The sequence below is a fragment of the Miniopterus natalensis genome, unplaced genomic scaffold (assembly GCF_054644295.1).
Source record: "Miniopterus natalensis isolate mMinNat1 unplaced genomic scaffold, mMinNat1.hap1 Scaffold_262, whole genome shotgun sequence".
NCBI classification, from domain to species: domain Eukaryota; kingdom Metazoa; phylum Chordata; class Mammalia; order Chiroptera; family Miniopteridae; genus Miniopterus; species Miniopterus natalensis.
Genome location: NW_028269971.1, coordinates 2520 through 25295, shown reverse-complemented (window position 1 = coordinate 25295; position 22776 = coordinate 2520). Strand labels below are relative to the sequence as shown.

Sequence of the window (22776 nt, the reverse complement as noted above, 5' to 3'; positions counted from 1 at the left end):
CTCCTAATTTTTCTGGTCTCTTGTCTTCTAGTACTCTTCCTTTTTTTAATCCTTTTTTCCATTGCTTTTCAGAGAGAGTGGAAGGGAGAGAGAGGGAGTGAGAGAGAGAGAGAAAGAGAAACATTGATGTGAGAGAGACACATCAATTGGTGGCCTCCCACATGAACCCCAACCAGGCTAGGGATCGGCTTCCAACCCAGGTACTTGCCCTTGATTGGGAATTGAACTCGCATCCCTTCAGTGTGTGAGCCGACGCTCTAGCCACTGAACCAAACTGGCCAGGGCTATTATTATTATTGTTATTATTTTTTTGTTATGTCTGTTTTTTGTTTGTTTCTTTGTTTTTGTCTTTTTGTTGAGGCTGTTATTATATATATATATATATATATATATATATATATTTAAATTTATCTTTATTGTTTAAAGTATTACAGGTGTCCCTTTTTTTCCCCCCAATTGACCCCTTCCATCTCGCTCTCACTCCCTCCCCAGCCCTTCACCCCGCCATTGTGTGTGTCCATGGGTTATGCATATATGCATATAACTTCTTTGGTTAATATCTTCCCACCCTCCACCCCCTTCCCTCTTCTCTCTGAAATATGATCGTCTGTTACATGCGTCAGTGTCTCTGGATCTATTTAATTCATCAGATTATTTTGTCCATTAGCTTTTTGTTAAAGAAGACCCTTCAACATTTCCTGTAGTGCTGGTTTGGTGGTGATGAGCTCATTTAGCTTTTCCTTGTCTGAGAAGCTCTTTATCTGACCTTCAGTTCTAAATGATAGCTTTGCTGGGTAGAGCAATCTTGGTTGTAGTTCCATGTTTTTCATCACTTTGAATATTTCTTGCCACTTCCTCCTGGCCTGCAAAGTTTCTGTTGAGAAATCAGCTGACAGTTGTATGGGTGCTCCCTTGTAGGTAACTAATTGCTGTTCTCTTGCTGCTTTTAAGATTCTCTCTTTGTCTTTAACCTTTGGCATTTTAAGGATGATGTGTCTTGCTGTGGGCCTCTTTGGGTTCCTCTTGTTTGGGACACTCTGTGCTTTCTGGACTTGTAAGTCTATTTCTTTTCCCAGGTAGGGGAAGTTTTCTGTCATTATTTTTTCAAATAGGTTTTCAATTTCTTGCTCTCTTTCCTCTCCTTCTGGCACCCCAATAATACGGCTGCTGGGCCTCTTGAAGTTGTCCCAGAGGCTCCTTATGCTATCTTCATATTTCTGGATTCTTTTTTCTTTTTTGCTCTTCTGGTTGGGTGTTTTTTGTTTCCTCATGTTCCAAATTGCTGATTTGATTCTCAGCGTCCTCTACTCTACTGTTGATTCCCTGTAAATTATTCTTCATTTCAGTTTGTGTAGCCTTTATTTCAAATTGGTCCTTTATTGTGTCATCGGTTTTCTCAATTATTTTTGTCATACTCTTACTAATATCTTTGAGCATCCTTATAACCATTATTCTGAACTCCGTATCTGTTAGCTTGCTTGGATCTATTTCATTTAGTTCCTTTTCTAGAGATTTCTTCTGTTCTTTCCTTTGTGACATGTTTTTATGCCTCTGCATTTTGGCTGCTTCCTGGTGTTTGTCTCTATGCATTAGGTAGAGCTGTTATGTCTCTTGGAATTTGTAGAGTGGCTTTGTGTAGTAGGTATCCTGTAGGACCCAGTGGCTCAGCCTCCCCAGTCCCCTGAGCCGGGCCTTCTAGGTGCTCCCCTGTGTGGGCTGTGTGCACTGTCCTGTTGTAGGTGAGCCTTGGTTGCTGTTGGCGTCACTGGGAGGAATTGACCCCAAGACCAATAAGCTGTGAGGACCAGCTGCAAGTACGGCCAGAGAGCTGCTGTGCTGGAGACATCCCTATGGATCAGGATTTACTTAAGTGGGGCTTTGGTGTTCACCAAGTGCTCCCCTTGAGTGTGTCACTTGTGGATGTGGTAGGGTTGTAATCCAGCATGGTCGAGTCTGACCACCAGGTACACTGTCTCTGGGGCCTCTTGGGAGGTGCAAAATCAGCCTGTGCCAGTGCCTTGCCCAGGACCACCCAGCATGAGCTACACAGCAAACCATAGATGGCTGCTACTTGTGCTGGGCTTGGAAGCATCCAGGAGAGGCCAGGCTATGAACCAATGCAGATTGCCACTAGTGCCAGGCCTGGGGGCACTTATCAAGCTCTATGGGCCACACTGCTATTTGTTTGAGGGATTTTAGAAAATTCCTAAGCATAAGGCTCGAGAGGCCACTTGCAGAGAAAAGCCCCTGAAAATAGCCTGGATGAGCTTGCCATAGGGAGGGGCGGGGCCTCTGGAAATCACGGGGGCGGGGCCAAAGGTGAGTCAGGTGCTGGAGATTCAACTATGGTGCTTGCCTGCCAGCTGTGTGTGGGGAGGACTTGCCAAAGGAGAAATGGCTTCTTCCAGCCCTTCTGTCTGGGAGAAAGCTGCCCCTCCACCTCTCGCCCTGATTTCAGGGGGCCTGTTATGGGGCTGGGACTCCTCTCTCCTCTGGGAAACCCCCACTGCCGAGATACCATCCTGGGTTTCAACTGCGGCACTGGGTGTGGGCCCTTGGCTGCATCTCTGCGATTCAGCCCCGATCTGCCCAAATCTGTGCTCCTCCTACTGGTCTCAGTGCTTCTTCAGTTCCCTGGTTGTAGGGCTTCTATTCAGCCAGATTTCAGAAGGCTCTGAGTGATGGTTGTTCCGTATTTTAGTTGTAATTTTGATGTGGTTGCAGGATGCAGCAAGTGCAGCTGTTACCTATGCCTCCATCTTGTTTTGTATCTCCAGGCTGTTATTACATTGTTGGTGGTTTGTTTGTTTTTGTGGATGTTTTTTGTTTGCTTGCTTGTTTGTTGTTTTTTCTTCATGTTCTTTTTGGTTTGGTCTGGTTATGTCCTGTTTTGTTTTGTCAGCACCTGTATAACAGTTGGCATGACATGGCCAGGGTCAAGACTCACGGTCAACAAGCCTGAGGCATGAGACCCACCACAAATGGAAAAACAGCATTCAAAGCCAAAATCCAACAGGAGGACCCACATAACCCACACAAGGGTCATTACTAGAGCACCCAGCTCAGAAAATCAAGGGGACTACACTACTGGGTCCCATGAGAAGGCCACCCTACCTAGACTTGGAGGCATAGCAATCTCCTCTGACACACAAAAACAAACTCAAAGAAACAGAAAAAATGGAGAAACAGAAACAGGCCCTAAATGAAAGAACAAGAAGAATCCCCAGAAAAAGAGCTAAATGAAATGGAGGCAAACAATTTATCAGATATAGGGTTCAAAGTAATGATTATAAGGATGCTCAAACAACTTAGTGAGAACTATAAGCAACTTACTGAGAACTATAAAAAACAGTGGAAACTATACTGGCATGAAAACTGAATCAGGAAGACTAAAAGAATCTGAATAGACAGATTACAACTAGTGATGTTGAAGCAGTAATAAAAAAAAAAACTCCCAAGAAATAAAACTCCTTGACCAGATGGCTTCACAGGTGAATTTTACCAAACATTCAAAAAAGAACTAACACCTATCCTTCTCAAAATATTCTAAAATTTTCAAGAAGAGGGAAAACTCCCAAACTTATTTTATGACGCCAGCATTGTCCTAATTTCAAAACCAGATAAAGACACTGCAAATAAAGAAAATTATAGTCCAATATCTCTGATGAACATAGGTGCTAAAATATTAAAAGTATTAGCAAACCAAACCAGCAATACACTAAAAAGATCATACACCATGATTAAGTAGGGTTTATTCTGGGGATGCCATGATACATTTGCTAAAGGGTTAATATCTAAAATTTATAAAGAACTTAAAAACTTATAAAACCAATGCACATGATACACCACACAAACAAAATGATCATAAAATCTCATCATATCAATAGATGTTGAAAAAGCATTTGATAAAATCCAGTACCCATTTATAATAAAAGCCCTGAGCAAAGTGGCAATAGAAGGAACATACCTCAAAGTAATAAAGGCCACATGTGACAAACCCACAGCTAACATCATAAGCAATGATCAAAAACTAAAAGCATTTTCCTTAGTATCAGGAATAAAACATAAGTGCCTGCTTTTACCACTCTTCAACATAGTACTGGAAGTTCGAGCTACAGCAGTAAGACAAGAAAAAGAAATAAAAGGCATCAAAATTGAAAAGGAGGAAGTAAAACTGTCATTATTCACAGATGACATGATATTGTACATAGAAAACCCAAAAGACTCCACAAAAAACTATTAGAACTAATAAATGAGTTAGGCAAAGTAGCAGGATACAATATTCAAATATTTGTGGCATTTCCATACACTACCAATGAACTATTAGAAAGAAAACAATCCTACTTACTATTGCAACCAAAAATAAGGTACCTAGAAATAAATTTAACTAAGGAGGTAAAAGACCTGTACTCAGAAAACTATAGGACATTGAAGAAAGAAAATTACAAATAAGTGGAAGCATATACTCTGTTCTTGGATTGGAAAAATTAACATAATTAAAATGTTCATACTACCCAAAGCAATCTATAGATTCAATGCAAACCCTATTAAAATACCAGAGGAATATTTCACAGATCTAGGACAAATATTCCAAAAATTTGTCACTAGGACAAATATGAAACCAAAAAGAACCAAAATAACCTCAGCAATCTTGAGAAAGAAGAATAAAACTGGATGTATCACAATACCTAATATAATACTATACTATAAGGTCATTGTAGTCAAAACTGCCTGATACTGGCATGAGAATAGGTATGTAGATCAATGGAACAGAACAGGGAGCCCAGAAATCAACCCATACCTATATGTTCAATTAATATTTAACAAAGGAGGCAAGAACATACAATGGGATAAAGACAGTTTATTCAATAAATGGTGTTGGGAGAATTGAACAGGTACCTGCAAAAAAATAAAACTAGACCACCAACTTGCACCATACACAAAAATAAACTAAAAATGGATAAAAGAAGTAAATGTAAGTCACAAAACCATAAATATCCTATAAGAAAACATAGGCAGTAAAATATCAGACATCTCTTGGGGCAATATTTTTGCTAATATATCTCCTAGGGCAAATGAAATAAAGGAAAAAAATGAAGAAATGGGAGTACATCAAACTAAAATGCTCTGCACAGCAAAAGAAACCATCAACAAAATGAAAAGAGAACCCACTGTATGGGAGATCATATTTGTCAGTGATACATTTTATGAGAGGTTAATATCTAAAATTTATAAAGAACTTATAAAACTCAACACCAGTAAAATAAACAGCCCAATTAAAAAGTGAGAAAATGACCTGAATAGACACTTCTTTAAAGAGGATATATAGATGGCCAACAGACATATGAAAAGATGCTCAATGTCACTAATCATCAGAGAAATGCAAATTAAAACCACAATAAGATATCACCTCACACTAGTCAGAATGGATGCCATTAATAAATGAACAAATAAATATTGGCAAGAATGTGGAAAAGGGAACCTTTATGCACTGTTGGTGGGAATGCAGATTGGTACAGCCACTGTGAAAAGCAGTATGGATTTTCCTCAAAAATTTAAAAATGGATACCAAGATGCTGATGGATTAAGTGGAAGTTACATTGACATTCTCCCAGGACCAAACTGGAATTGCAACTAAAATATAGAAAGACCATGCAGAATAATCAACTTAAGACTAGCTGGAGAGACCCCTTATACCAAGGACCTAAAGTGGAGACCACATGGAGATGGGTAAAAAGTGAAGAGAGCTAGAGGGCTGGCAAGGATCCCATAGGCAGCAGATGAAGCTCTGGAGGGTTATCTCAGTGGGTGGTTCCCACTGAGAACTCTGGGGTCTAAACCCCAAGCTGTGCTTCCCAGCCCAGAGCACCAGAACTGAGAAAGGTGCCCACATAACATCTGGCTGTGAAAGCAGCAGGGTTTCTGTCTGCCAGGGAGAGATGGCTGGTAAAGCAGATATGCTGTGAAAGGGCCAACATACAAAATTTTGTGTGCAGCCACTCATCTTGGGCTCCTGCAGAGGGAGGGCAGAGTGGACTAGAGCTGTGTGAGGAGAATCTAGTGATGCTGGTTCTGGGGATAGAACTCAGGGGGTGACCATCTGGATTCCTGTGCTGAGTCATACCCCCATACTGCAGAGGACATATTTCTCAGACATACATTTACCATCCAGGCAGCTTTTGCCTGGTGGGGAAGCAATTGTCCCACCCATCGAAACTTCTCCTCCCACTCTGGGGAGTTTATGCCTTTCTGTGGTCTACAGCCTGACACTCAGTAAGAGACTGAGAATAACAGCCTATAGGCAGGAGTGGATCTCCAGGTACTTTGAGTCTTTGCCTGATCTGCTTCTGGACTGGGAACTTGGAAAAGCAGACCTTGGTGCACATCTTGGTCCTGTCCAAACAGCGTCTGACATTGGCCTGTAACAGAGACCCTCCAAAAAGCTTAGTAGTCCTACTGAGCTACCTAATACATAGAAACCAACCCAAACAGGCAGGCAAAATGGTGAGACAAAAAAACAAGCTCCAAAAGAAAGAACAAGAAAATTCTCCAGAAGAAGAGCTAAATGAAATGGAGATAAGCAATCTATCAGATATAGAATTCAGAATAATGATTGTAAGGATGCTCAGCAGCATGATGAAACATATGGAGACTATGAAGGAAATTAAGAATGAAGTAGCAGAAATAAAGAATACATTGGAAGGATATACAGCCGTTTCGAGGATGCTGAGGATCAGAGCAGCAATTTAGAAGACAGAGTAGAAAAAAGCGCTCAACCAGACAAAAAAAAACAACCATTTAAAAAACAGGACAGTTTAAGGGAGCTGTGGGACAACATGAAATGTAACAATATTCACATCATAGGAGTACCAGAAGGTGAGGAAAGTGAGCAAAGGGTAGAAAACTTGTTTGAAGAAATAATGGCAGGAAACTTCCCTAATGTAGTCAAGGAAAAAGTCACGCAAATTCAGGAGGCACAGAGAGTCCCAAGCAAGAAGAACCCAAAGAGGCCCATGCCCAGACACATCATAATTAAAATGCCAAAACTTCAAGACAAAGAGAGAATCATAAAGGCAGCAAGAGAAAAGCAATTGGTTTCCTACAAAGGAGCTCCCATAAGGCTGTTAGCTAATTTCTCATCAGAAACTCTACAGGCCAGAAGGGAATGGCATGAAGTACTCAAAGTAATGCAAAACAAGGATCTGAAACCAAGGCTACTCTATCCAGCAAGGCTATCATTCAAAATAGATGATAAAATAAAGAGCTTCCCAGATTAAAAAAAAAAAAAAAATGCCTAAAGGAGTTTATCACCACCAAACCAGCATTGCAGGAAATGTTAAAGGGACTGCTGTAATTAGAAGTTGAATGTTTGGCAAAGCTTCCCTGTGAGGCCCTCCAGACCAGGGCTTTTGTTTCCTGGGAGCTTCTTGGTTGCTGCTTCAATTTCATCAGTTGTTGGCCTATTCAGGTTTTCTGATTCTTCTTGATTCAGTTTTACATGATCTCACTCATATGTGGAATCTAATGAACAAAACAGACTGATGAACAAAATAGATCCAGAGACATAGAAGCATGGAGCAGACTGAAGAATCTCAGGGGGAAGGTGGGGTGGGGAGTGGAAGGGAGATTAATGAAAGAACTTATATACATGTGTGCATAACCCCTGGACACAGACAGCAGTGTGGTGAAGGCCTGGTGGTGGTGGTGGTGGTGGTGGTGGTGGTGGATGCAGGATGGAGGGGATCAATGGGGGGGGGGGGGGAAGGAAGGGGACATCTGTAATACTTTCAACAATAAAACACATTTAAAAAAATCAAATAACCACAAAATAACATGCAGGCCTTGCCATTGGTGGAGCTGCTCCAGTCTAGTTTTCTTTCCCTGCCATGAGTTTTAAAGTCTAGACATTGATCAATCAGTGGAGAAGAGGAGGAATATTCTATTTGCACACGCACAGCTTTAAAGTGGAATTTCGTGATGTATGTTGGGTGGATAAAGACTTTTTGGGTCAGCATACGTTAGTTCTGGGCAACGTAGTATGGTGGTTAAAGATGTGTCCTTTGGCATCATCCTGCCTTTAAATCCTCAGACCTGTCCCTTGTCATGGGCAAGTCTCTAGCCCTTGACACTGTGTCTGCAAAATGGGAGTAATAAAAATACCTAATCTTAACAGATTTGGGGGTAGAGATTAAATAACATGATTTACATAAAATGTCAGTAACTTTGTGCTTGGTTCATAGGAAATAAAATATTCTAAAAAAAAAAAAAAAGGATCTGCCTTATGACCCAGCCATTCCATTTCTGGGAATATATCCCAAAAAACCTGAAACACTAACTTGAAAGAATACACCCACCTCTGTGTCCAATGCAGCATTATTGATAATAGCCAAGATTTGGAAGCAGCCCAAATGCCTATCAGTAGATGCGTGGTTAAAAAAAGCTGGTACATTTACACAATGGAATACTACTGATTTGTAAAAAAGAAGGAAATCTTACCTTTTGCATCAGTATGGATGAACATGGAGAGTATTACGCTAAGTGAAATAGACCAGTCAGAGAAAGACAAGTACCATGTGATTTCACTTCCAATAAACAAAATATGATATTCTGTTTTTAAATTTTTTTAAATTTTAGGGATGGAGCAAAGGGAGAGATGTGAGAGAGAGAGAGAGAGAGAGAGAGAGAGAGAGAGAGATGTGAGAGAGATACATAGATTAGTTGCCTCCCATACATGCCCAGATAGGCCCACAACGAAGGTATGTGCCCTGACCAGGAATCAAACCTGAGACCTTCCAGTGCATGAGATAATGCTCCAACTCACTGAGCCACACTAGCCAGAGCTTTAATGAACAAAATAAACTAACGAACAAAGTGGAGACAGAGTCATGGACACAGAGAACAGACTGACAGCTGTTAGAGGGGAGGGGTTTGAGGTCTGGGTGAGAAGGGTGAAGTATTTAAGGAAAGAAAAAAAGAGTCATGGACACACACAACAGCATGGTGATTACCAGAGTGAAGGTACCTGTGGAGGGAGAAGAAGGTAAAGGGGGGGTGGGGAGAAATGGTGAAGCAAGGAGACTAGACTATGAGTGGTAAACACACTATACAATGTACAGATGATGCATGGTAGAGTTGTATGCCTGAAACTTCTATAATTTTAAAATTTTTATTTATTTTAATCCTCACAGGAGGATTTTATCCATTGCCTTTCAGAGACAGTGGAACGGAGAGAGAGAGGAGAGGGAGAGAGAGAGGGACAAACATCAATGTGATAGAGACACATCAATTGGTTGCCTCCTGCATATGACCCAACCGGGGCCAGGGATCGAGCCTGCAACCAAGGTTGGTGCCCTTGGTGGGACTCAAACCTGGGGCTCTTCAGTCCAAGAGCTGACGGGGCAGGTAAAGAGCTAGGGCAGGAAATTTGTATAATTTTACTAACCAATGCCACTCCAATAAACTAACAACAAAAAAAACAAATCACTTTTTCATGTTTTTGAGTTTGGTTTCTGGAGACTTTTTACTTTATTTCTATGCTACCATCTTACCTTGGATATTCATGGAAGTTGGTAATTTTTAAATTTCTGCCCACCCATTTGAGGTAGTACATTTTTATGACATTGTTTTGCTCCTAGCAATTCAGCAGGCTGGTCAGTAGAGGTTTTTACTTCTCCAGTAGCTGGTGCTCTAGCACAGGATTTTGTGTTCCCTTAGCTGCTCTGGCTGCCCTTCCAAGGTCTGCAGCGGGGCCCGTCCCTCCGGTTAGGGGCAATGCCAGGTGGGGACCTGAGTGGGGTGCAGCAGCTCCTGTGTTCGGGTCACCTGGGTGACAGGGCAGCGCGCTGTTGTGGCAGGTTGTGAGGAACTGGGCTTGCAACCGCCAGGCGCGCCCCCTTGTTGCTCCCGTCCGCGGCCCCAGGCGCTGTTTCAGGGCCCCTGCCCCGCGGGTCTGAGGAGAGGGGGTCAGGAGCCTGGGGGCTGCCCCCTCCTCAGTCGCGGCCGCCGCGCCGCTGTGCTGCTTACACGCCCCAGGCCTGCCGCGGGGTCGCTGCCGTGGGGGCGGCGAGCAGCTCCGGGGCAGGGGCGCTCCTGCCCTGCCGCCCTGCGGGGCCCAGGGTGAGGGTCCCGCCCCGGCCCTGCTGCGCCGCCGGGGCCACGGTGGTGCCCGTGGCGCAGCGCGTCCCCCACCTGCTCCCCCGCGGCTCCCAGCACCCACCTTCAGGTGCGGGCCCGCAGCTCTGGGCACTGTCGCGTCCCGCGGAGGAACCTCGATAAGTTACGTTTGTTCAACTTGCACATTTAAGGGGAGATACAAACGGGCATCCTCAGCCTGTCGTAACGCTGACATTTCAAAGGCGTGTTTTGTTTTGTTTTGTTTAACAGCTGAAATTGACACACATTTACTGTCTCACAGCTTCCTTGGGTCACGGAGTCCAAATATTTTTGGGGACTGAAACGTTACTAAGTTTTAGGGGCGTGTAGGGTCGGTGCCGGCAGGAGCGCGGCTTCCTCCCTGCGGCGGGCCTGCGGCAGAACAGCGCCGAGGGGCTCGGCTCACGGGCGTTTGAGCCACGATTCTCCTTCCACAGGGGGCGGTTCCCACTGAAATACACGCACAGCCCGGGAAGGTTTCTGTACCTGTGAAAGCGCCTGTCGGCGTCGTGTTCTTAAATTCAAAACGCGGTATAAAATGATATCTAGTTTACAGTGCAATAATCTCAAAAGTGTACAGTCATTCAAAATAGTTATAAATTCATAAATTTTTAAGGTATCAGAATATTAAGTTACTTGTATTATAATTTTGACTGATTTTTATTTTCTATTTTGTATACCATTTTTTAAATGTTTTAATTTACCTTTATTGTTGAAGGTATTACAAAGGTCTCCCATTTTCCCACCATTGATCCCTCCACCCTGCACCCCTCCTCCCCAGGCCTTCACCACACTTCTGTCTGTGTCCAGGGGTTATGCATAGATGCATGTAAATTCTTAGGTTAATCTCTCCCCACCCACTCCCCCACCCCCACCTTCCCTGTGAGATTCATCAGTCTCTTCCATGCTTCTAAATTTATTTTGTCTCTGGATCTATTCTGTTCATCAGTTTGTTTTGTTCATTAGATTCCACATATGAATAAGATTATGTGATACTTTTCTTTCTCTGACTAGCTTGTTTCACTTAGCATAATACTCTCCAGTTCCCACCATGCTGTCTCAAAGGGTAAAGAATCGTTTTTTTTAATAGCTGCCTACTATTCCATGGTGTAAATGTCCGAGAAGATGCTTGATATAGATTTCAGTCTTCTTCAACTTGTAGAGACCTGTTTTGTGTCCTAACATGTGATTTATCTTTGAGAATGTTCCATGTGTAATTGAGGAGAAGGCATATTCTGCAGCTTTGGGGTGAAATGTTCTGTAAATGTCAATTAAATCTATCTGATCTAGTGTGTAATTTAGAGTCACTGTTTCCTTGTTGATGTTTTGTCTGGAAGATCTATCCAGTGAAGTCAGGGGGGTGTTAAAGTTCCCTACTATGTCGATCTCTCCTTTACAGTCCTCCAGAAATTTTTTTTTTTTTTCCCCCAGCCTGTGTGAGTCTGTTGTTTTGAGTCTTTTGTTCTGAGGTGGGTGTCTTGTAGACAGCATGTATTTGGGTCATGTTTTCTTATCTATTCAGCTACCCTATGTCTTTTGATTGGAGCACTTAATCCATTTATGTTTAAGGTTATTATTAATAGGTAGTTATCTATTGCCATTTTATTTCTATATGCCTATGTTTCTATTTCTCTCTAATTCTACTTATTACAGCAGTCTTTTTAACATTTCCTGCAATGCTGGTTTGGTGGTGATAAACTCCTTTAGCCTTTTTTAGTCTGGGAAACTCTTTATTTCACCGTCTATTTTGAATGATAGCCTTGCTGGATAGAGTAGTCTTGGTGTGAGATCCTTGCTTTGCATTACTTTGAATACTTCATGCCATTCCCTTCTGGCCTGTAGAGCTTCTGATGAGAAATCAGCTGACAGCCTTATGGGAGCTTCTCTGTAGGTAACCAAGAAAATATGTTAAACAAAAACATTACAAAGAACAATGTCAGAGAGTTTACTGCATATATTTTCCTTGAGGAGTTTTGTGGTTTTGAGTATTACATTTAAATCTTTAATCTATTTAAGTTTATTCTTGTTTATGGTGTAAGAAGGTGGTCTGGTTTTATTTTTTTTGCATGTATCTGTCCAGTTTTTCCAAAATTTTTTATTGAAGAGACTCTCTTTACCCAATTGTATATTCTTGCCTCATTTGTTATAGATTAATTGACCATATAGGCATGAGTTTATTTCTGGGCTTTCAATTTTTTTTATTGATCTGTGATTCTATTTTTATGCCAGTAGCGTGCTGTTTTGATTCCTATATCCTTGCAGTATTGTTTGATATCAGGTAACATGATGCCTCTAGTTTTGTTTTTTCCCCCCTCAAGGTTGGTGTGCAGTGTGACTTGGATTAAAATCACTAAAATTGTGTAATTCTATAGTTTCTTAACTATTTTCCTGGCGTTATGCCCCAACTCAAGGCCATTGAAATATCAATGTTTTGTCTGTGAGATGGCAGGTATGGGCTCCCAACAGAATGTACAGTATGGCTCTTTATGACCACGGACTAACCTAGTATGAACTAGTGGTGTTGTCCTGACACATTCTAATGTCGAATGGCAAGTGTTGCTGACAGAGGAAGGGGCAACGAGGAGGAGTCAGGTGAACTGGAGGTGGCACCATAGAGGAGGGCCTCGGAGCTGGGGCCCGTTTCCATTCCCCAGGCCCTGCCGTCACCCACCTTCACACACTGCACCTGCATCCTCCTCGTGCCCACAGTCAAAGGCTTCAGTCTGCTCACATTCAGCCAATGCGTCCTCTGTCCCATTGCACAGGGCTACCTGAATAAACACAGGTTGGTGCTCTTCTGCCACTGGTGGATATAACAGGCCTGCAGGGGTGTGCTTGGCTTCTCCACAGCCCAGCTCCCGGCACACCACGGCCACCTCCTTCATGCCCCAGCCATCATCGCATACAGTGCCCCAGCGACCATCCTGTTTCACCTCCACTCGCCCTTCACAGCGGTGAGGACCATTCACCAAGCGGGTTTTGAATGGGAATTCTGAAAACAGAAGGGGCCAGAGAGCACTCAGAAATGTACTCTTATGGTAGATCCCAAGGTTAAGAGAGAGTGTTTGATGGTGGTTATGGTGTGTGGTATGGAGTTGAGGGGCTTGCTGAAGTAGGGAATCACAAAGTTTTGGCTCCATCCCACTCCATTATCATCTTAGAATCACCCAGTCCCACCAAAGTCCCCCACTCAAAGACACCTGGGGAAGGAGCCTTTGCTTTCTGATAATAAAGGAATGTGGAGACAGACAGATTTATGGTTTGATTCTCATGAGCTCAAAAAGATCTTGGGAAAGCAGAAGTATAGAACTAGTTCTTTCCTAGAGTTGGAGGCTGAGACCCAGAATAGGGAGAGACCTTAGGTCAACTGAGTTCCTCATTTTCCCTTGAAAACTGCACTGACCCTGTGGGTGACTTCACCAGTCACAAGTTCGTTTTCTTTGCAGAGAGAGAGGGTAGAGGTGACTTCACCAGTCACAAGTTCGTTTTCTTTGCAGAGAGAGAGGGTAGAGGGTGAACACATTACACAGGTTTGTTCATCTCTAATCTCTACCTGGTGTGTTTGTTTTAAGATGGAATCATTTTTTTAAAGACTTTTCTCTAGGATTTCTAGCACCAAGGAGAGGTGTTAGCCTAGAGCTGTCTTCAGTGGTCAGCCTGAGAATTAAGCTAATGGAGAAATTCAGAGTGAAAAGGGGAGCAGAGACAGAACCCTTGGACCCAGTTACACACTAAGCCATATCCATTTCTGACCCTTCTTACCAAATGCACTTATATTTTGACCCAAGCCAGTGTGTATTGAATTTCTGTCATTTGTGACCAAAATGATCTATCTTACACAGTCAATTACAAAGTTCATGGCAAAACCCCTGCAAAACTGTAAACTTAGAATAATTATAGGTAGTAATACAAATATGATTCTCAAAAAAAATCAATCGAAAAGATCAAACAAATGTAAGGCTTTGTAGAGACATAATAAATCAAACATCTACCTTATTTTAATAGAAAAATAAATACCGAGCTTGGTATATCTTAAGCAGAAAAGTCACATTCTTCTCAAATTACATGTGTAGCATTTATAAAAATGTTGACTGTGTATTAGGTCATAAATAAATTTTCAGTAAGTTTCCAGTAGTAAAAATTATGCAGGCCATATCCTTTGATAAAGTTTAACCACAAGTAAAATGAAAAATCTATAATAAATTAATAAAATAAAGAATAAAAATAAAATCTATAAGAAATTGTAAGTCTTAAGTTATCAAAGAAGTTAAAAGGCATTTTACAAACACTTTAGAAATAAAACAAATGAAAATATTATACTGTACATCAAAACTTATAGAATGAATTAAAAGTGGTACTTAGTTTTAAATGCATTTACTAGAAAACAAATAAAGATGAAAATTTTATATGTGCTTAAGAAATTAAAGAAAGAACAACATAAAATAAATTTAAAACAAAAGGAGGAAAGTTTTAGTGAACATAAAAGAAAAATAAATGAATCAGGAAACCAAAAACCAAATAGACTTTAATACTGAAACTAACCCTGGCTGTTTAAAAAAGGCAATGAAATAGACAGACCTCTGGCAAATCTTATTAATAAATTCTAAGAGATCATACAAATTAGAAATGTGAAGAGAGTATAATCACAAATATGAAAGCTATTTAAAATTAGATCATAATACTATGGTCGATATTATATGATAAATTTGAAAATCTAGATAAAATGCCCCAAGTTTTTTGGTTTTTTTTTTTTTTAAAAGCTTTTATTTATTTATTTTTTAATATATCTTTATTGATTTCAGAGAGAGGAAAGGAGAGGGAGAGAGAGAGAGAGAAACATCAATGATGAGAGAGTCATTGATTGAGCCCGCAACCCGGGCTGACCGGGAATCGAACCCCGATCGCCTGGATCCTAGGTCGACGCTCAACCGCTGAGCCACGCCCGGCCGGGCAAAATGCATCCAAATGCAGTTTTTAGCAAAAGCATCCAAATTATTTTTTAATAAGGTAGAAAATTTGAAAAGACTAAGAAAAAAAAAATTTGATAATGGAGGCAAAAAATCTACCAGGCTCAGAAAGTTGTTTGGCCTAGTTCCAAATACTGTTAACTAGTAGACAATTCAAATATTTTTCTTTTTCTTTTTTTTCTTTTTCTTTTTTTCTTTATTGTGCTCATGGAAGTTTATTTGATCAGCGATTTTGCCAGTATATATGTAAAACAGTGCAAGAAGTGGTTCTTATTGAAAAATGACATCTCCAGTAAAACTTACATATTCCTTTGAAAAATATTGTTTTAAACTGCTGCAAAGCACAGGAAACATGGAAGCTTCTGAACTCATCCCTATGAGGCTAACCTATCCTTGAAACCGAAACTAGCTGAGGATAGCTCAAGGAGGAAACACATAAATAATGATGCAACATTTTGAAGTAAAATCTTAGCGAGTTGTACGTCCTACTACCTATGATGACATGATGACTGAGAAGAGTTTACAGAAGGAATTCAATTATCGTTCCCTGTAACTTCACAGTAATAAATTTAAGGAAAATCTTATAACTACCATGATATATTAAAATAGTAGCAAAGAGCAAAGTTCCTTGATTCCGGCAGCCCTGGCCTAAGGTTCCATTTTTGCGTGTGACCTGCTAGCTGTGCGACCTCAGAAAGTGACTTAGTCTGAATTTTATTTATTAGTAAAATGAGAGCTGTTAGGGAGATTAAATGAGACAATCCTAGTAAAGTTTTGATCTCCAGAACCTGGTTTGCTCCTGGTCTTTCTACTTTGTCCTTAAGTATTTACGAAGCCTGGTTGCACTTCCTCCCCCTCTGTGAGCTCTGAGTGTGCGAGGACCTCTCCCTGCTTTCCTCAGTGGCGTCTCCTCGTCCCTCAGGGACATCCCCGTGCCGCACTTGCCTCACTTTCAGTGCTGACTTGCCCCAGGGAAGTGCCCTGCAAAGAGTATCTATTTCCCACATACCTGATGATGTAAAGGAGAGGGAAGCGGGAAGGGGAGCGACGGCCAGCGGTGCTGTTGTTGAGGCCAACGGGAAAGAAAGCCGAGGAGGGCAGATGGGCTCTAGCTGAGCCCCGGCTCCCTGCGGGGTAGGGAAATCCCAGGACACCAAGCCAGTGCCTGACACAATTGCCGCTGGTCCTCTGGAAGGGGACATTGGACATGTCCTACCTGTGACGTTGAGTGCCACCGCCTCACTGCGCTGGGTCACCAGACCATTGTTGGCGGCACAGGAGTAGTTCCCAGCATGCTTCGCAGTCAGAGAGAGGTTGAAGGACGCGCCTCCCCCACGAGGCGCTGAGACGTTTCCCAGGAGCACATCTTCATGATAAAATGAGTACAGAACAGGGGGAGATGCGCTCTTGTCTTCACAATGAAGCCCCACCATGTCCCCAATAAAGGCCTGGGCGCCGGGAGCACTGACGGTGAGGACCGGGTGCGACACTGCAACTGACGGAAGCGGTAGAGCCCATCAGAGGGCCCCTCTGCGGGTGCAGACTCGCAGCCCGCGCTGCCCCGCCCCGTGTCCCGCGCATCCCTCCAGCCCCACGGAGCCTTCCCGCTGTCGCCCCCCCAGTCCAATGCCGCAGAGACGGCTCCAGAAGAGCTTGGACGGCCCCTGGTGAGCGGTCCTGGAAAAGCCTCTGCGCGGCCAGGGGAGCGGCCTCGCGGCCCCCGCCCTCCTGCCCCAGCTCCTCTGCTCACGTCGCCGCCCCCGCCCCCGGCACCGCGACGACAGCCTGCGCGCTCACAGCCTCTGCGTGGCCTGCTCCTTGCCACTCTTGGGTCATCCTTCCTGCAACACGAGAAGCCCGGCTCCAGCTGGAAATGGCTGGCTAACTAGGGGCGCTACCTACTTTTCACAGTGACGCTCACTGCCTCACTCTGGATGAGGCCATGGTTATTCTCAGCTGCACAGTAGTATCCCCCAGCGTGGCTCTCCCCGACAGCAAGGATCTCCAGCTCTGATCTCTGGGAGCGCTGACTTTTTCTTCCCAGACTCTCCCCTGTGTCCTCTCTGTGCCAGGAGAATGTGATTTCCCCTGTGCCTTCAGCCACAGAGCAGACCAACACCAGCACCTTTCCCTCAAATGCCTGCCCCCCTGGGGGCTGGGTCTCCAGGAGCACTCCAGACGCAGGGATTCCTGTGTGACCACAAGAGGACAAGCGAGGGCCTGGTGTGCAGGCCAGCACCACCTGCTGAGCTTTATGCTGGTGGAATTACTGGAAGCAGGGTTTATGCAGAGGAGTGTTTTTAGTGGGGAAGGAGCATGCTGAGGGCCATTAAGCAAAAGCACCCTGCAACTTAATGTTCTAAAAATTCACCTCTCACTTTCTACACACTTATGAGTCTTCTGTAATGACCACAGCCCCAAGTGATCCTGCTCCCTTCTGATCTCCTGATGCACTTGGGAAAAGCACAGGCTGTGGAGTCCTCACCCAGCCCTGCCCATGATCTTGGTAGGTCAGTTCATCTCTCTGATCCTCAGTTTTCTTAACAATAAAGTATGGATAATCATACCAACCTCACAGAGTTTTCATAAAGATAGAACTATATACATATATAAAGCAGCTCCTGCACTGCAGATATTCAACAATCGGTAGCTTTTATGATACCACTCTCCACGGGCATGGTTGAGAGAGGAAGTGTACCAAGGTGGATAAAAGGGTATATCCGGGCACCAGAGTGCCCAGGTTCAAATTCCAACTGTGCTGCGTTCGTGCTGGGTTACCTCGGGCAGGTCACTTAACAGCTCTGTGCTTTCAGTTTCCTCGAGCGTAAAATGGGGATAATAATAGTGCGTACTTTACAGATATTATTCACACTTCAGTACTTCACAGGGTTTCTGGGAGCACTAAATATAAAACTGCTCTGAGCAATGCCTTGCACTTGGTAAATTTCTATTAGTCTTTTCTTCCTCAGGTATTTCTGAGTCTGAAAGGGGTCCTTCTAGAACTGAGCACAGCAGCTTGTCAAGCAGCCCAGCCACTGGTACTCACCCTGCACCTGTACAAACGATCGACGACTCCGCTTGGAGACACTGCGACTTGCTGTCATTGCCTCACACCAGTAATATTTCGAGTCTTCTTTCCATAATGCTGAGATGAAAAGCTCTGATGAGTTCCAGTCTGACCTTAGGATTTGACCATCCCTGAAGAAGGAATACCGAAGCTGGGTCCTGGACCTATCTGAAGGGAGTCGGGTATCACAAGACAGGGTCACTGAGTTCCCCTCAGTGGGCAGCGAGGGTGTGACTGTCAGAGTAGGTGCTGGAAACAGCTCTGCAGGGAGGAATTAAACAGAGAGCCCCAGTCAGTGAGGTATGGAGTTTCTGTCGAGAAGTGCTTGTCTTCTCAGCCCCAATGAGCAGGACACACAGCCCCAGACTCAAAGACAGACAGCCACCCCAAATTTCTGCTGCCCTGGGTGGTCTCCTCTGCCCTTTACCCTGGTCCTCCCACATAGGCCCCACTTTTCCCCAGTCTTTTCCGCTTGAATAGTGAGAGCCTCACCTTGGACAGTGAGCTGTGCAGGACTTGTTTCTTTCAACTCGTCTTTAAGTGAAAACAAATTCTTACTTGCCTTACAATAATAGATGCCACTGTCACTGGGTTTTGCATTTGAAATGATATGGCTTGTGCTGTTAAAGTAAGTGGCTATCCGAGATCTATCCTTGTAGTATATCAGGTTAACTATTTTATCATTTTTTTTCCCAGAGCACCTCACAACCACCTGGTCTCCTTCATAGGCATAGCGTGGGATATCGATGGTTAGCCAGTCTGCAAAAGATCCAAAAATACTTGTATCAATGCTGCCCACCCTGTGCCAGCACTCTCACATCTGTTCATAAGGGGAAAGCTAGTACATACACATACACAAGAAGCTGGCCAGCCACAGATTCCTTGGAAGCTACTGGCCTTCTGGCTTCTCTGCTCAACAAAGGTGAACTCTATTTCACTTAGTGACATCTTTTGTCTTCTACACATTCTATTGGTTTTGTCTCTGTTACAAATGTTTTGATTCATTTTTTCAGGTCCCACCAATTTTCTGGACTAAATATAGATTTAAAACAATTCCACTTACATCTCCTTATATCCATTCAAGTTTCCCTCATGCCCCTGTGATGTCCATGATTGACTTTCTCTGCATCTCTCATTCCTTAGAGACTCAGCCCAGCAGTACAATTCAAAGACCTTCCCTTTGTCGTTCTCCCTAGATGAAACAATCTGGGCCACTGAGACATCAGCCCAGGGATCTACAGTTAAATATTTAGAATGTTCTACTAGAAGGCTTTTCTTCAGAGGCTTCTGGGAATCTGCTTGTTTAGGTCATTGCCTCCCCTTGTAAGATAGTGGTCATCAGAAAGCTGATGAGCAGCTTGGTGTATTGGATCTGGCCCAGCAGGGAAAAAAAAACACACTTGAGGATGGAGAAGAGCTGGTAACCTGTTCTTTAAAAGTTCTGCGGTGGTAAGAAGAGCCAGCCATCGTACTGCTGTGTGACCCGGCCCTGCACCTGGGGTGTTTGAGGGGAAATTTAGATGGTAACTGAGCTAGAGATGCAGGTTCGAGTATCAATTTGGAATTGTAATACACTGGGCTAAATTGTAATACACTGGGAAAGTGTTTGTTCTAATAAAAAACCTACTCCCAGGCCTGAACCTTAGGTCATACTCCTTTAGTGCAAAGAAAGGCAGTGTCAGACATGGAGGAACCAAATGGAGAAGGAGACAAAGCATGAGAGTGTTTGTTTAGGCTGTCTGCCCAGTTCACTCCTCTAGCCAGGAGTTTACGGTAGAGAGAAGAAGAGCCCACTCAGGGCCTTGTCTCAGAACAGAGACCATCTTCTCGTGACAGTTAGACCCAGTCTCCCAAGTGGAGTCCACAGGAGGTGGAGAGAAAACCTTAGGACTTCTGTAGTATACCAAACGTTGTTCATCTTTTCAATGTTTTGCTTTTGTATATATTTAAAAATATTTCAGTATAAGAATCGATATAATATGTTGGAAGTACAGGCTAAAAATTTTGTTCTTGATAGAGCAAAGTGATCAAATAAGTTTTGAGACAGCTGTTCTATACCTTTTAGCCACTTTGAAAGTCGGAGGATTGAGCGAATGGTGGGGGCTGTAAGGATTGTTAAAGAGAGAGGTCTTAAGCCCTCATGAAGGCCCAAATGTTCTCTCTCTGGATTGATACTGAGCAAGGTTTTCAATGAAGAGTGTGGAGATAAAATCAATTTGATTAAATAAATATTTGAGAAGTAAGATTCATGTGGCCAATTTGGTAATAATGACAGGGCTAGAGACAGATAAGAAATGATGACTCCTGATTATACTGAGCCTAGAACACAAATTTGATTGTACAACATTTCGGTAAATGGCCTTTAACTTTGACATTTTACCTGTTCCCTAGAGGAAGGCACAAATGTACATATACACACATTTTGCCATAATTCAGGAAGTTTACTGAATTCTATGAGGCTGATCCTGAGACCCTATAATGTATTAATAACATACTTGCTTAAAATTACATCAGATAGAATGCAATTTATATAGTCAGATCTAAGAGTAACGGATATGTAAGTATTACGTCTCCTCCCTGTGATAGGATAAATACTTTCTCAAATAAATGATTAAAGAAGAAAATGTAACTTTCCATTGTAATATAAAACCAAGTTTTCCTCTTTATTTTATTACATTATGACTTTAATAAGAATAATAAGAAGAAAGAAAAATAAGCTATGCAGGGGTATTTGCAATCCCAGTGAAATGTCCCGGGATACTCTTGTTTAATGCAGAGCATCTCTTTGTTCCTCTGCCTACCTCTCTCTTATAGGAAATATGTTTTCCATCACCGCCTCCATTGCTCCTGGTGGGAGCTTTTGACTTCCTTTGGCCAGAGCCAGGAGAGTGTGTTCCCAAGAGTACACTGCATGGTTTGCTTTCCCTTCACAGTTAACTTATTTCCTGTCCCCGGGCTTAATAGTAAAGAGAAAATGACTTATTGCCTTGAGAGGGTCAGTGTAGGGCCTTCTGTACATCAAGCAGGCAGGGAGCAAAGCAGAGAAGCATGTGACGTTGGAGCATTTGTACCATGGCAAGCACGGGGGTGAGGCCCTGCCCCTCACTCTTCCACCCCAGTTCTGCACCTGATCCCTGCAGCCCTCAGCTAAGAGGCTGGGCCAGGCAGTAGCTCCCTTGCCTGGGAGAGTATGTTTGGTCCCCGGAGACCTAAAGAGCAGAGGAAAGAACTCACCTGACCAGATGCCGACAGGACCTGTGAGGGAAGAGAGTCAGAGAGATTAGCACTGGGCCAGGATTTCACACTTTGAGAAAAAGTTGTGACTCCGAAGTACTTTCCCAACAATTCTCTTTACCCTTCTTTTCTTTTATATCTTCTCCCCTCTACCCTGACTTTTTATTCCCTCCTATCCTTCCTCCCTCATTCCCTTTATTACTCTTTCCCTTCATTTCCCCCTTCTCCTCCCATCACTCACAACAACACTCCCGTAGAACCCAGTGTTCATTTTGTGAGGCCAGAACAATTTATAAACATAGTTCATCCTCCTTACCATATATTGGCTATTTTGTAGGCAAGTTCTCAGAAGATTTATTTATTCCTCTCCCACCTTATCTTTTTAGACTTTTAAAGACGGAATATTTTGTTTGAGACATATTGCCTGCCTGGTGGCAACACAAAAGCCAGGAAAGGCCAGGAAGACAGTGGAGCTGTCCTCTCATGCATCATGAACACTGTTTCTCTCTCTTTCCCTATTCTAGGTCTAGTACCATGTTTGCATCCATAGGCTAGAGTCATATTTATCAGCTAAAGCTACAATTAGCAGGACTTGAAAGCCTCTCTAAAATTTAAGTCTAGAAATGTAAGAGTTCAGACAAAAATGTGGTATCCTGGAGTGGAAGTGGAGTTGAAGCAGTGTAACATTTAAATGGGCTGGAAATAGAGTTTACCCTAACAGAAAACTTCTTTGATATCCTTTAAAGAGTTTCCATGATTTTCCCAGAGATCAAAGCATTAATAAATGTTAAACCAAGGAAAGAGGCATCAGTATTTGGAAAAGAGATTCATAGTCTTTTGGTTTTCCTGGGAACCTTGCTCTGCTCAGTAGCCACTTGCATAATACTTGTTGGTCCTGAGTTAGAAGCTGAAGTCCATTCCTACTCAATCCCAGCTGAGAGACCTGTGCTCTAAAAGAAGTTCTGAAATGCCCAAGCACAGGAGGTTCTGCTCTGCTTCCACCCAAGTCTTGCTCTAGCATTCTACCTACCGAGGACCAGAAGCAGTAGCCACAGCAGCATGAGGTTGGAGGTGAGAAGTTGTCCCAGTGACAGTCAGGTGCAGCCCAGGTCCTGGAGCAGAGTCTGTCCCCACAGAATGTGAAGCTGGGTTTGGGCACTGTGGTTCATCAGCGATTTTATAGGAATAGAAACCAGGAAGTAGAAAAGCTGTGTTTGCCAATCAGCATTCTCCTTACCCCCAGTCTCACCCTCAGATGCTGAGAAAGTAAATGTTTTTCATAGAATTGTTCAGATATGTGCGTATTGGTCAGAAATGCCCCTGAAAATGTAAGGTGTCTTTATCCTATAGGTAAGG

At 43.1% G+C, this 22776-nt stretch overlaps 1 protein-coding gene across 1 annotated transcript; it reads right to left on the bottom strand.

Moving 5' to 3' along the window:
- Window positions 1–12785: 12785 nt before the first annotated feature.
- On the bottom strand, window positions 12786–22531 carry LOC107541576 (Fc receptor-like protein 2). The gene is made up of 7 exons (XM_087813722.1): window positions 22451–22531; window positions 21421–21441; window positions 18679–18945; window positions 18166–18447; window positions 17022–17309; window positions 16336–16614; window positions 12786–13144 (listed from the first exon to the last, which is right to left on the bottom strand). The coding sequence occupies exons 1-7, from the start codon at window positions 22479–22481 to the stop codon at window positions 12816–12818; spliced, it is 1497 nt and encodes a 498-aa protein (XP_087669848.1). The 5' UTR covers window positions 22482–22531; the 3' UTR covers window positions 12786–12815.
- Between the last annotated feature and the right edge of the window lie 245 nt (window positions 22532–22776).

Excerpts from the sequence above, each read along its gene's own strand:
- LOC107541576 (XM_087813722.1), bottom strand. The coding sequence starts at position 22,481 with ATGCTGCTGTGGCTACTGCTTCTGGTCCTCG. Across the intron at positions 18,946-21,420 it reads TCCTGTCGGCATCTGGTCAG|ACTGGCTAACCATCGATATC; the intron begins GTGAGTTCTTTC and ends GATCTTTTGCAG. Across the intron at positions 18,448-18,678 it reads TGCACAGCTCACTGTCCAAG|AGCTGTTTCCAGCACCTACT; the intron begins GTGAGGCTCTCA and ends TCCTCCCTGCAG.